General features: G+C 42.9%; 3 protein-coding genes across 4 annotated transcripts in view; 2 read left to right on the top strand and 1 right to left on the bottom strand.

Moving 5' to 3' along the window:
• Positions 1–7,294, top strand: part of LOC120416675 (uncharacterized) — a 34,871-nt gene extending 27,577 nt beyond the window's left edge. Inside the window, exons 2-5 of one of the 2 annotated variants that reach the window (XR_005605373.2) lie at positions 5,238–5,630; positions 5,688–5,847; positions 5,907–6,889; positions 6,950–7,294. Coding sequence is in view for 1 of the 2 variants with exons in the window: in XM_039578494.2 (XP_039434428.1) it covers positions 5,245–5,630; positions 5,688–5,847; positions 5,907–6,715; positions 6,950–7,001 (1,407 nt within the window). In the remaining variant the exon portion in view is untranslated. The remainder of the gene's footprint in view (positions 1–5,237; positions 5,631–5,687; positions 5,848–5,906; positions 6,890–6,949) is intronic. The other variant, XM_039578494.2, reaches the window with a different exon arrangement.
• LOC120416701 (centrosomal protein of 135 kDa) overlaps positions 1–13,256 on the bottom strand; it is a 59,666-nt gene that overhangs the window by 36,760 nt on the left and 9,650 nt on the right. Inside the window, exons 3-4 of the mRNA XM_039578517.2 lie at positions 7,473–8,918; positions 7,300–7,415 (exon numbers count right to left, since the gene is read on the bottom strand). Of these exons, the coding sequence (XP_039434451.2) occupies positions 7,300–7,415; positions 7,473–8,918 (1,562 nt within the window). The remainder of the gene's footprint in view (positions 1–7,299; positions 7,416–7,472; positions 8,919–13,256) is intronic.
• On the top strand, positions 9,269–12,439 carry LOC120416679 (uncharacterized). The gene is made up of 6 exons (XM_039578498.2): positions 9,269–10,076; positions 10,135–10,520; positions 11,200–11,548; positions 11,607–12,061; positions 12,119–12,194; positions 12,253–12,439. Exons 1-6 carry the CDS (start codon positions 9,601–9,603, stop codon positions 12,371–12,373), a joined length of 1,863 nt encoding a protein of 620 aa, XP_039434432.1. The 5' UTR covers positions 9,269–9,600; the 3' UTR covers positions 12,374–12,439.

Below are 13,256 nucleotides of genomic sequence, written 5' to 3'. Positions count from 1 at the left end.
CAAAATTTCAATTTGTTGATATCGAATTTGGCATCCACTAACCCCTTGATCATTTGTCTTTGTTATTGTTATTTGAGGTTTGACTGTTTTTAAACATGACTACAGCCAAATTATCGAGCACCCAGTTACCAAACAAGTACTCTGCCCATGTTCGCATAAATGTCCCATATGCAAAAACAGCAAGCTGAGAAAAACGCATTTGAAGTTTGTCCCATACATAAGGCTACGTGTTAAGTTTTCGCGAAAAAACTGAATTTCCTCCTGATTTCTAGAACAAAGTACTGGATGTTATAGGCTCTTTTGAAAGAGCAAACAATTTTGAACCAAACTGCATCAATAACTCGAAATCGATGAAATATATGGGACATTAGGGTGTAATATGGTTGTATGGAAAAAAATAAAGTTGTCCAAATTTAGCGAGCACAACCATTTTTCAGTTCCTTTTTGGGTCCTAAACAACTCCCCAATGTTTGGGAACGATTGGTTTAGTCCTCACTTTGCGCAAAGCGATTCAATTTTCCATATAAATTTGTATGGGAAAAACATCCACGTTTCACGCTGTACTAAAACCGGATTCATATTCGGATGCTCTGGAAGTTGCTCTACAACTTTCCCGAAGAGATTATGGTGCTAACTTGCTCCTATAAAAAGATACAGCGTGTTCAAAACTCGTCTAAAACGTGTTTTTTGCTCGAAAATCACGTTTTAGACGAGTTTTGAGGACGCTGTATCTTCTTTCAGGGACAAGCTAGCACCATACTCTCTTCGTGAAAGTTGTAGAGCACATTCCAGAGCATCCGAATATGAATCCGGTTTTAGTACAGCGTGAAACGTGGATTTTATAAATATCAAAACTCAAAAAAATGTGTTTTCCCATACAAATTTATATGGAAAATTGAATCGCTTTGCGCAAAGTGAGGACTAAACCAATCGTTCCCAAACTTTGGGGAGTTGTTTAGGACCCCAAAAGGAACTGAAAAATTGCTGTGCTGGAAAATCGATTTTGATATTACACCCTAATGGGACATTTATGCGATCAGGGGCAGTAACTGTAATTTACATTATTTTTTTGTAATTTTTGTTCAAAGAAGCTTCAGGAATTTCTGGGTGATTTTTTAGGTTTTTTTTTGTCTAAAACTTGATGATTTGGGTTGAAAAAAAGCATTGAATTGGAAAGCAAACCTATACCAACAAACTATATTATTTGCGATAGAATATATCTTCCAGCCAAATGTAGAGATCCCAGAAGATACAGTCCAGACTCGATTATCCGAAGGCCTTGGAAAAATTTCGCTTCGGATAATCAAATGACGAAAAAAAAAATTATTTTTTTTGTCTTATTTTTGATGTTTGACTCATAAACTACTCTTAAATGATGAAATACAGTCCAGACTAGATTATCCGAAGCCTCGATTATCCGAAGGTTTGTATGGGATTCGGATAATCGAATCACAAAAAAAAAAGTTTTTCGTGTTTTTTTTTTTTACTTTCTTTCTTTTAACATCAAATTCGAATTCTGCGATTCCATTTTAGTCAAATTTGAATGGATGATTGCCAGTAAAATAAAAAAAAAATATTTTTGCCTTTCTTACTAAAGAAAGGTATAGGTTTTACTTTAACCCTCTACTGCCCAAATTTTTTTTCCGAAAATATTTATTTTTCCCGTATTCAGGAGGTCATTTTGAGCAACTTTTGTTCTACAAAAACTTTACTTCTCTTGTTTTATGTTTTTCTTGTTTAATTTTTATTATTTTAATTTGCATTTATCTTGTTTAGTTTATGTTTGTTTTTGGTAGTATTTGGCCTACTCTACCACCTAATATAATTACATTTCGCCTATCTAATTTTTTCATGTTTTTACAGTCACTTTTTCATTTTTTTGCATGTTTTTCACATTTTCTGCTATAGAATCGCACCATTATCCTTTAAATTGCAAAAAAATGCGTAGAGGCATAGTCTGGGACACCACAAAAATTACTGCATACTTCTTTTTACTGAAAATATAGGAAATGTTAGTAAAAAACACAGCCAAAGTTGACCCCTAAAAAATGATATTTTTAAAATCATTGGCAAAGTCACTTAAAACAAGTTAAACTTCCAACCCTAAAATTTTCTAAAATTTTAAGAGTTCTTCTTTCCAATGCTTTTTAAAGATCAAAAATCGGTTGGAAAATTGATTTTTGGCGATTTTTTAGATCGAAGCCCGTCTAAAGGCGGGGTTAGGTTGTAGAGGGTTAAGGCAGGACGTCATTTCCATCTTCGTAAATATGTCGATTCAGCATCAATTTTAATCGGAAAAATCGACAAAAAATCACACTCCATCGATTTTTGACGCTCTATCGATTCAGCTTGACAGAACTCGTCTATCTCCAACCCTCGAATTTTGAGAAAATAAATTCCGTGGAGGTCGAGTGATGTTCGTATGTGGTAAAATTTTGCAAAATTTTGTGTCGCGCCGTTCTCAGCTCCCATATATCCGATTTCGATTCTTCTAAATGTAGATGAAAGCTAGTTTGCTGAACCTGGGCGAGTTGCCGCGCAAATTTCGAAATATCCATCTGTTTTCGGATGCGGCCAGACTTTTCAACAAAATACACAGTTTTCAAATGAAAATATGGTAAATTTTGTTCATTTTCATATCTTTTATTTATCTCAAAAATTGCATTTTCGAGCCCTACAACCTCCCAAATTTTTATCCAGATTCATTATATGGTTCTGGAGTTAGAGCCGTTTGATTGACCTACCATAAGAAAAAAAATCCCTAAAAAAAGGTAAAAGCCCACCTGGTGCCTTCGCCAACATTTTTCATTTCTGATTTTATTCGAAATTTCTTGCTACATTCATAGTACAGACCATGAGTGAGCATCTGAAACAAATTCGACATCGATCGGCAATCCCGATCAATTTTTAGAACGATTTACTTTTTGCCTTTCTTACTAAAGAAAGGTATAGGTTTTACTTTAAGGCAGGACGTCATTTCCATCTTCGTAAATATGTCGATTCAGCATGAATTTTAATCGGAAAAATCGACAAAAAATCACACTGCATCGATTTTTGACGCTTCGTCGCCAAGTCGACAAGTTGTCAAGTTGAGCTTCGAATACTGGCGCGAGAATGCTGGCGCATATATTTTGTGGCTCGACTTATACTCATTTTGTAGTAGCTTGTCTACCGATGTTTCCTTCAATATGTAAGATATCGTAGCTTTTCGGTTTCTTTTGCCCTGTCCGTTTTTGCATAACTGTCCAATGTTTATGCAAAAACCTTTGTGACATAGGACATTCATCCGGCTACAATCATTTTGTTTCCCGTGCGCTCCTAAAATCGCCTAAATGTAGACTTCATTTTTTCGTGATTTCGTAAGTTTATTTAACAGGGTTCATTGGATTTCAATAGGAGCTTTCTAAGCTTTTCATCGTTTATATCGTTTTCAAAGTGTTCAATGCTGGCGACTCCAATGGCTTTCTTCCTAAGGTTCTCGCGATTGAGTGTGTAGTGGTGCGGTTGTTAAAAATAGCTATCTCTGACTCTGTCACTTTCGTAGAAGCTGAATGGCTAGCTTCCATGCACCGTGCGGCACACGCGGTTCACTTGTACCGTAAACCGGGGTGACTTTGATAGGATTTCCATTTGTTTTTAGCATATTTTCCAACAGGTAAGGTTTTTCTCAAGATTGTTATTTTTAAAACATGTACTGGGGTAGACTACACAAAGTCCATGCACTATTTCGGAATAAAAGTTTTTTCAATAATGTTTAAAAAAATAGTTACGTTAAAAATTCTTAGTTTTAATTCCGGGGTGACTTTGATAGTCATAGTTTTTCTTGTTAAAATCATATTTAAGATGTTCAAACTTTATTTGTACCCTAAATGTACCATCACTAAAGTAGCTGATATAGTTTTTAAGAAAAAAAAAACAATGTTTATATTTAGTTAACTAAGTGTATAAGCTTTTAAGCAAAATACATATAAATTTAAGGTAAAATTGTTAAAAAGTCGAAATTTCGCCTAAAATTTGTTAAAACTGGTTTTGTTTATAAAATTATCGATTTATTTTGCATTTTTTACAGAATTTGAAGCACGAATCACAAGTTTTCACATTTTAGATGAAATTTATTTAACTGAAATTGCTTATAAATTTGGAGATTTTTTTTAAATGGTGTTTCAAAAACACATATTATTTATTATTTACAAATTTATTTAACCTTCTCCTAGTGGAAAATTGTCCAAAGAATCCGAAAATGCATTCCGTTTTCCGATTCAAAATCATGTTCATTGAGAAAATCATGACACTTTGAGAAGTTTAAAATAATGACTTTCATCAACATTTTCTTAACTATAGTTAACTAACTATTTAAACTTGTTAAAATTTTATGAAAAGTTCTTCTTGAGATACTTTGAACACTTCTCTACCACGGTCAGTATGTTTCTAAACCATTCCTTACGTATTTTAATTGTACTCTTCATTTTGCGGAAAAATCGCAAACCTATCAAAGTCACCCCGGCTATCAAAGTCACCCCGTTTTACGGTACCTCGGTTTTGCTAGTCTTGGTGCGCTGGTACGATGAACCAAAGCACCAACACAGTCACACAAAAGGGCTCGTACCAAAACTAGAAAACCACAACCGCGGTGTGCGTTGTTAGGAAGCTTGCTATGATCGCGTTTGTCATAAACGCTTGTTTGATTAGAAACGTACAAACATATTGTACGATCAAAAATATTCTTTTGGTGAAAATTGCGTTTTTTATTTCTTTTGGAAATCATATCATTCATAATACTTCATATAAGACTAAATAAACAAAGTCGATGTTTTTAATTGAAAGAAGTTCTACCATTGTTATATTCTTTAGTAAGAAAGGCTCTTTCTCACCCCAGGTGGGATTAAATCGGGTTTTTTCAATATTTCATCATCGTAATCTGGCCGCAATCTTGGATTTAAAAATTCTAAATCACTTTGGATTTATTTTGCCAAGGCCTTCGGATAATCGAGTCTGGACTGTATAGATTTTTTTTTGTAATTTAAAAGGCAATCACATATTAGAATTTGACTAAAATTGGGTCGCAGAACTCGAACTTGATGTTAAAAGTAAGAAAATAAAAAAACCTCGAAAAGTTTGTTTTGGTCATGAATCGATTATGCGAAGTTCCATAATCGGATAATCGAGTCTGGACTGTACTTCCACACCAAGCCAATACTAATCCACACTCTTCTCCTTTCCCCTCCCCCTCTCCCTAGATCTGTGATGAGGCATGCATCCGTCTGGGTGTGCATCCTGACGTTCTACAACCTGCAGTCGTCGTCGCTGGCCGCAATCGTCCCCCCGCCCTGGAGTGACCCCAACAAAAATCCCTGCGCCAGCCAACCCGGCGGCTGGCAGCTGCTGTACTGGCCACCGCTCAAGAAATGCTTCAAAATCTTCCAACTGGGCTATCCCTGCCCGGACACGATGGAGCTGAGCCCGGTGGGCTCGGGGACGCTCGGGGGCGGTTCCGGAGCGGAGTGTCGGTGCCCGCCGACGACGGCGCAGTCTCCACTGACCAAGCGCTGTCATCCGCTGTTTGAGCGCGGGCCGTGCGACTTTGGCCAGTACTTTGCGCCGATCGCCGACTCGGAAGTGAAGAGTGCCATGTAATTGCTGGGTTGGGTTGTTGTCGAAAGATTGTATTGAAGGGGTTTTCTTTTCAGACCAAAGCAACGCTGGGGAATCTGCAAGTCGACGGAAATTTGCCAAAGCGGAATGGTTTACTGGCCGCAGGACAACAAGTGCTACCAGCTGCATACCAAAGGGCCGTGTCCAAAGGGGAAATTGCTCAGCTTGGACAACGATGGGATCGCCAAGTGTAGGGTGAGTGTTCTAGAAGGTAACCGAGTTCAAACTAGTTCATCGACGCTTGCTCTTTTTAGTGTGAAAATGAGGGTGAGCTGAGCAATTACTTCTACAACGAGACGGAAACTTGCCACGAGTTCTTCACCAGAGGACCATGTTTGCGGACGGGGGAGTTGTTTCTGCCGTCGAAGAAGTGCGCTTGCCACCAGAGATTGCCGCACTTTCACAACGAGACGAACCAGTGTTACGAGCTGGGGACGATTGGACCGTGTCCGATTGGTCACACGTTCATCATCGCCGACAAGCGGGGCCAGCAGGAAGTGAGCTCGATGCGGGCCGAGTGTCGATGCAAGGACAATTACGTACCCTGGAAGGACGGCTACTGCTACAAACTGTACACGCAAGGGCCGTGTGAGTTTGGATCGTTCGTAACGGAAGCGAACGTCTGTACGCCGAATCCGTGCGAAAAAGGTCGACTTTACTTCGCAAAAGAGAAGACCTGCTACCGCATAGGATCGCAAGGTCCCTGCAGTCTGCACCAGGTTGTGATATTTGACTTTACCACGCGGCCTTCGCTGGACGGAATCTCGTACAACGGCATCTGCGGTTGCTCCGGAGTGATTCACAACCTGGACCAATCGTGCTCCGAGGACGAAGTCCCGAAAAGTGCCTGCGACAGCACTCCGGACATGGTCGAGATCAACAAGCAGTGCTTCAAACTGTACACTCGAGGTCCTTGTGGGCCCGGCCAGTGGTTGGAAACGAAGAAGGGTCCCGCAAAGGTACGGGGCGCCATTTGCGTTTGCCGACCTGGTTTCACCCCGTACGAATCGCCGCTGCAGAACGGCGTCATCGGATGCCAACCGCCGGCCGTCGGATTAGCCAGGTATTTGAACGAGCTGCTTTCGTTCAGGATCGGCAACTTTACGCTTGCCCCATTCTTCCCAACTCTAACGTAGTAGCATCCACAACCAATCACTAACTACCTTACCAAAACCTGCGCGCGCTAACTTACTCCTTCCCTACCCGATTTAACAGCATGAACCCCGCAGCAAAATTGGTACTTGTACTAAACAACCTCATCTAAATTCGATAGCAACTAACCATCTCTCATTTTCAGGTGGTTCATGAGCCTGTTGGGATTCGGACCGACCGAACCGGAAGAGTACTAAGTTACCAATTGACCAGGAAACATTCACAGTATCAATGGTTCCTGCCCCCACCTCCCCCCCAACGAGAGCGACCGTAGAATCGTGAAATAGGCACGCACGCAGTAGGGTTAGTGAATAAGTATTGTGATTGTGCCATAATCGCGCGGATGGTTTAAGATTACAATAAAGAAAAGAAAAACACTAGTAGCACGTAAGAGTTTGCAAGTAATGCCACAATGCCGACTGAGTAGGTTAAACAGTATTGTATCGTAGAGTAAATAAATGCAAATAAAGATCGAAAAATACAGGGTGTACTTACTCGAGTTTTCGTTGAAGCCGATCGATGGTGTCCCTCATGCCGGATTTGCTCGCCTTCAGGTTGCCCAGCTCGGTCTCCACCGTGAACAGCTTCTCCGTTTTTTTGTCCAGTTCGATCTGAAAGCCAGAACACTCAAAATTTTGACGAACCTACTTTACTGAGAGCATTCTTACCAACAATTTGTCCTTCTCGCGCTGCAGCGCCGCATTCGAAGCCTTCAGCACGCAGACATCGCCGCGCAGCTTGCCAATGTCCTTGTTGGCGCAATCGATCGTTCCGTCGACCTGGTTCAGCTTGGCCTCGGCACTGCCCAGCTGGCTTTCGTAGCACATCAGGCGGTCCTGGTGCTGCGTCAGCGCCCGTTCCGTTTGCTCCTGCAGAATCTTCAGCTGCGAGTGCGCCACCCGCAACTTGCTAAAGTGACTCTCGACGTCCTTCAGCCGCTCCTGCAGGTCTCGGTTCTCCTCGCGCAAAAGATGCACCGTCGTTTGGGACGAACTCTGACCGCACAGCAGATCGCGCTTCTCCGCCTCAAGCTTCGCAATCTGACCGCTGTACCCGATGATCGTCTCCTCGTGCTTGGCCTGCTCGTCGATCTGGCTTTTGGTAGCCAACTTGAGTTTGTTCCTCAACGAGTCACGCTCAATCTCCAACTGCTGAGCTTCCCGCTTAGCTGCGTCACGCTCTCGCTCGACCCGGTGGAACGCGGCCTGCACCGAAAGCGACGTCTGTCCAGACCCCGTAGAATCCGCCGTTCGCAACCGTCCTGTGTTCGAACTCGTACTTGCCTTCTTGTGCAGACACAACTCACTTTCCAACTGTGTGATTCGCAAGTCCTTCTCCGTATTTTCACCCCTCAACTTGGCTATGCTATCACGTAGACGTTTCGACTCTCCACAGCAGCGATCACGTTCTTCCTGAACCTCCCTCAAGCGACCCTCCAAGCCCGCCAGCTTCTGTTTCATCTCACCCAAATCCGCACCCTCACCAACAACATTTTCAGCCCCAAACGCAATCTGGCTCGACAATTTAACCTTCAACTTGGAGTACTTTGCCTTAACCTTTTCGTAGTCACACAGCAACGCATGTTCCCGCTGCTTCAGCTCGTTCAGCTGCTTGTACAGGGCACGCTTCTCCTCGTTCGCTTGCTTCAACGCGTTCTGCAGCGTCGAATCCAGCGAGCACGCCGAAGCCGACGAACTGATCGGTGTAAAACCCCCAGAACTCTTAACCTCCAGTATCGTCTCCAGCTCTTTAATCCTCATGCTGGACTGCTGAAGCCGGATCTGCAAGTCCGAGTTGACCCGCTCCTTGTCCAGAATGTTCAGATTCGCCTCCGACTCCACACTCAGCGCCACGTTTTCAATTTCCTTCAGCTCGTGCTCCAGCTGACGGTTGCGTTCGGACAGTTTTTGGAGCTTTTTGCTCGCGCTCTCCTGGCTGGCCATCGCCTCCGACAGTTTGTTCTGCATGGCCAGCTTTTCCTCCTGCAGCTTGCCAACGTCCTCGTTCAGCGAGTTGACACTCCGGTAGCAGCAGTCCTTGGCCAGCGCCGCTGCGGGACGACCCCCGGCAAATAGGGCGCCCAGGCGCTGGATCTCGCGATCCCGGTACTCGATCTGGAAATGGATAGTGAAAATTACTCTCAATATTTTTCAATCTTATTATTAGAACCTGAATAAATGTCATGACCGTCGTGTTTGCCTTATTAGCTCTCATTACGTGTCATAAAGCTATAGTTTTGATAACAACCAGAACTTGGTGTCCTACCTTAATGAAGCAATGGGTCGCAAAATACCCGATTTTCGGTATGTTTCAATAAAAGTTCGTTTTGAGCAATTGATACATTTTTTTTTACAGATTCATGCGTAAAGGTCAGATTGGATCATACAAGGATGAGCTACCAGAAGAATACGTAAACAAGTTAAAACTGTTAGTTAATAGTGAACTGAAAGGAACCAATTTTTCATACAATGAATAAAATCATTATTTTTAATATGTGACAACCAGAGATTACTTTAAAACACGAGACGAATTAGCTTGCGCAGCTACCTCACAGTTGATGACATTGCATTGTGTACATGCAACGGCCTCTCCATGATCAACACCATCGTTGGCCTAGGCTAGTCACGCGATTGATAAGATAGTAGGGAGGAGAGATTTTCAATGGAATGGGTTACCTTTGTGTTTACAATTTATTGAAAGCATCGATGACAACATCGCTAAGGTAAAGCATGATAAGTTTATCCTTAAATCCGACAGTTATCTTACTTTGGTCGAAATTACTCACCCTACCTCAACATGACTAACGGAGAGATTGCAAGCGGTTCGACACAACAGAGTCTGTTTACTTTGCGCAATCCTTCAAACGCGGAAATGAGTTGCAGGACGACAACCTGCTGCCAACGCCAGGTAACGATCAGTGTACCGTTGACCGCGCTGGACACGCGACACAAAATGTTCTCCTACAGAGTGATTGATTCGCAACTCACAACGGACCTGCACCACCAGCAGATCGAGATCCGACTCAACGATACGTCCGCCATTCCGGACGGGCAGCAGAAACGAACTCCGGCGCACTGTGTCATCACGCCCACGTACCTGGATGCGGCCGCAAGGATTCGGAATCTGACCGTGTACGAGGATGACGTGTGGATTGTGACGTTCCCCAAGGCGGGGACGACCTGGACCCAGGAAATGGTTTGGTTGATCGATCATGACCTGGATTACGACACGGCTAGCAATGTGAATCTGCTTGAACGATCGGTGTTCTTGGAGTAAGGAAGCATCGTGAAAGTAATATCCCCGATATTGATCGATCAATGCTACTTTCAGACTTTCTTGGGTGATCCTGGGATGTCCCGGTGATACCATTCAGCAAGTGGAAGATCTACCGAGACCTCGTCACATCAAAACACACCTCCCGTTGGCCTTTCTACCCTCCCAACTGTGGACCGTTAAGCCCCGGATCGTGTACTGCGCTCGGAATCCCAAGGATGTGGCCGTGTCCTACATGCACCACTATCACCATCTGCACGGATTCACCGGACCAAAGGAGGCGTTTCTCGACGGATTGCTCGCCGACAAGGTGCTGTGGTGTCCCCAGGTGAAGCACGCGCTGGACTTTTGGAACGTTCGCCAGCTGGATCACGTGCTGTTTTTGCACTTTGAGGAGATGAAGAAGGTTGGTATTGCGTTGGTATTGAACTCGATCAACACAAGTAAGTTACGTTTTTTCTTCAGGATCTAACAAGCGTACTTCTTCGAGTAATCAAGTTCTTCAACAAACAATACAACGAAGCACAGTTGGAACAGCTTGCGGATCATCTGTCGTTTGATACCATGAGAAGTAAGCGAAGCAAAATCATAGATTTTATGTAAAACAGTCAAGAATATGTTTTTCAACGCAGAAAACCCATCCGCCAACAACATGGCACTGTGCAAAGGGATAGAATCGATTTCGGGACGGAAGGTTGAGTTTGAGTGAGTTTACCAGCTTGTAGACTATTCCAAAGATTGTATCAATAAATGTTTTGTTTCCAATAGGTTCATGAGGAAAGGTCAAGTTGGATGCTTTAAAACTGAGCTATCGCCCGAATATATCGATCGCTTTCAACGCTTCATAGACCACGAACTGGATGGGAGTGACTTCCGATACTATGAATAATTTAGTACGCACTGATAAACGTAACTGTTGATTTTGAGAGTCTCTTTTTTTACAAAACGATTAGGTTCCGTTCCATTTTATCTCTGTTTCAAGATTCGCTCTTTACATTTATATTCGTTTCAATCAGTCGTGGTTTGCGGCTAGTCCATCGTTCTACTACCCCACGAACAGTTACTCTTGACAAGGTCGTTAGCAGCAGTCACTGGTTGTGTCGTTTCAACTTTTGCTTTCAGTCTGGTTCCGCGAGTTCACGACGAAACAAGTGCGTTTGAAAATGTTTGACTTTAAACCTTTAGAATTTGACGAGGCCGACTCGCTCGGCTGCCCTGGAGCTCCCACATTCGTCGAAGTCCAGCTGAAAGACTCCCCAGAAGAGGCTAAACCGTGCGTCCTGCCAGCAAAGTTCGTCGACTACGCCGACCGAATCCGCAACTTCCAAGTGTACGAAGATGACGTTTGGATCGTGACCTTCCCCAAGTGTGGCACAACGTGGACGCAGGAAATGGTTTGGTTGATTGACCACGACTTGGACTACGACACGGCGAAGCAAGTCAACCTAAACTCGCGATCGGTGTTTTTCGAGTAAGTCTCCCCATCATTAATCAGCCCGCCAAGCTTCTCATCGAATCTCTACCCACAGACTCGGTGCCGTGGGTCACAACATCCCAGTGGACACCGTCACCACGGTTGAAAACTTGCCCCGCCCTCGCCACATCAAGTCCCACCTTCCCCTCCCGCTGCTCCCCCAGCAGCTGTGGACCGTAAAGCCTCGCATTGTGTACGTCTCGCGTAACCCAAAGGACGTGGCAGTTTCGTACCTGCATCACTACCAAATGATCATGGGATTCCGCGGGTCCAAGGACACCTTTCTGCGCCAGCTGGCGGCCGACAAGGTCATGTACTGTCCGCAGGTTCAGCACGTGCTCGAGTTTTGGCGCGTCCGCGCGGAACCGAACGTTTTGTTTCTCTCGTACGAGCGCATGAAGCGGGACTTAAGAAGTGTGGTGGCGCAAGTGTGTCAATTTTTTGGCAAGGAGTTTACCAAGGAACAGTTGGATACTCTGGCCGAGCATTTGTCGTTTGATCAGATGAAAAGTGAGTGGGGTGAAATGCGTATTTAAAATGTATTTCAAAATGAACTTTCTTTTGCAGAAAATCCTTCGACAAACAATGTTCAAATGACCCAAAATGCCATGCGGATGAATGGAAGAGCTGGTGAAAACTTCGAGTTTGTATTGCTTACTTATTAGGAAAGCTTATCATAATTAAACTCCTTCATATTTTAGATTCATGCGAAAGGGGCAGATTGGAGACCATAAAAATGAACTTTCTGATGAATTCATCAAACTTTTCGATGAATACATTGAACGCGAACTGAGTGGATCCGACTTTCAGTTTGATACTTGAAGGCCATGTAGTGTGCTGGAGATATTTTTACGAAATAAATTGAGCAATTCTGCCCGAATTCCGGAATTGGTTTTTCTGTGTATGTTTTGATTTGGCTGAAACTTTGTGGGGGCTTTCCCGTTGACCAAAAAAGCCATTTTGTGTCATTGGTTCGTCCATACAAGGCTCCATACAATTTTGCCAGCTGTCCGTACAGAAATGGTACGAAAATCTGTATCTTTTAGAGGAATTTTCTTAGGTATTGATAAGTACTATTCAGAAAAAATAGGTAAAAAGAAAAAAATTGCCGATAAAAATTCAATTTTTCTTTACAAAAATTTTGATAAAGTGCGTTGATTTCGACTTTAATCTATATATATAAAAAATTTCGACGGTTTTGTTCGAACGCGAATCAATTCAACACGGAACGTCGGATCGAGGTGCTCTTTGTTGCGTTGGGTTCGTGTAAGTCCAAGGAAGGTTTATATGCTGAAAATTTGCCACTTTTACCACTCTGGGACCGATTCCGGAGTATTTGCAGATTGTATGGGAAAATTTACGTAAACTCAAATTTTGATCACAGGAGGCTGAACCAGCAAACAAGCTATACGTCAAGACGAAGTTTGTCGGGTAAGGCTTGTTTTGATCTAAAAAGAAATCTTGTTTCTGAGAAACAACGAATAAAATAAGGAGATTTTAGACATTAACAAACAAACAAACAAATTCGCGCTTTTTGACAGTTTGATTTGTTTGCATACATTTAGCTTTGTTTGCAAGTTTGCGAGATTGGCAAACTGGCAAACACGAACAAGAGCGAACTTGTTTGTTTGTTTTTCATATTCTAATGCCTCCTTAAGTCTTACCAAGACAGCCCCCCATTTTAATGTGAATATCCCAGCAACTA

Source organism: Culex pipiens, chromosome 2, assembly GCF_016801865.2.
Source record: "Culex pipiens pallens isolate TS chromosome 2, TS_CPP_V2, whole genome shotgun sequence".
Classification (NCBI taxonomy): domain Eukaryota; kingdom Metazoa; phylum Arthropoda; class Insecta; order Diptera; family Culicidae; genus Culex; species Culex pipiens.
This window is presented reverse-complemented; position numbering and strand designations above follow the sequence as displayed.

What these genes read in the sequence shown, in the direction of transcription:
- LOC120416679 (XM_039578498.2), top strand. Translation starts at nt 9,601, where the DNA reads ATGACTAACGGAGAGATTGCAAGCGGTTCGACACAACAGAGTCTGTTT. An exon ending in ATTGAACTCGATCAACACAA is followed by an intron (nt 10,521 to 11,199) that starts GTAAGTTACGTT and finishes TTTTGCTTTCAG; the next exon opens with TCTGGTTCCGCGAGTTCACG. An exon ending in AGAGCTGGTGAAAACTTCGA is followed by an intron (nt 12,195 to 12,252) that starts GTTTGTATTGCT and finishes TTCATATTTTAG; the next exon opens with ATTCATGCGAAAGGGGCAGA.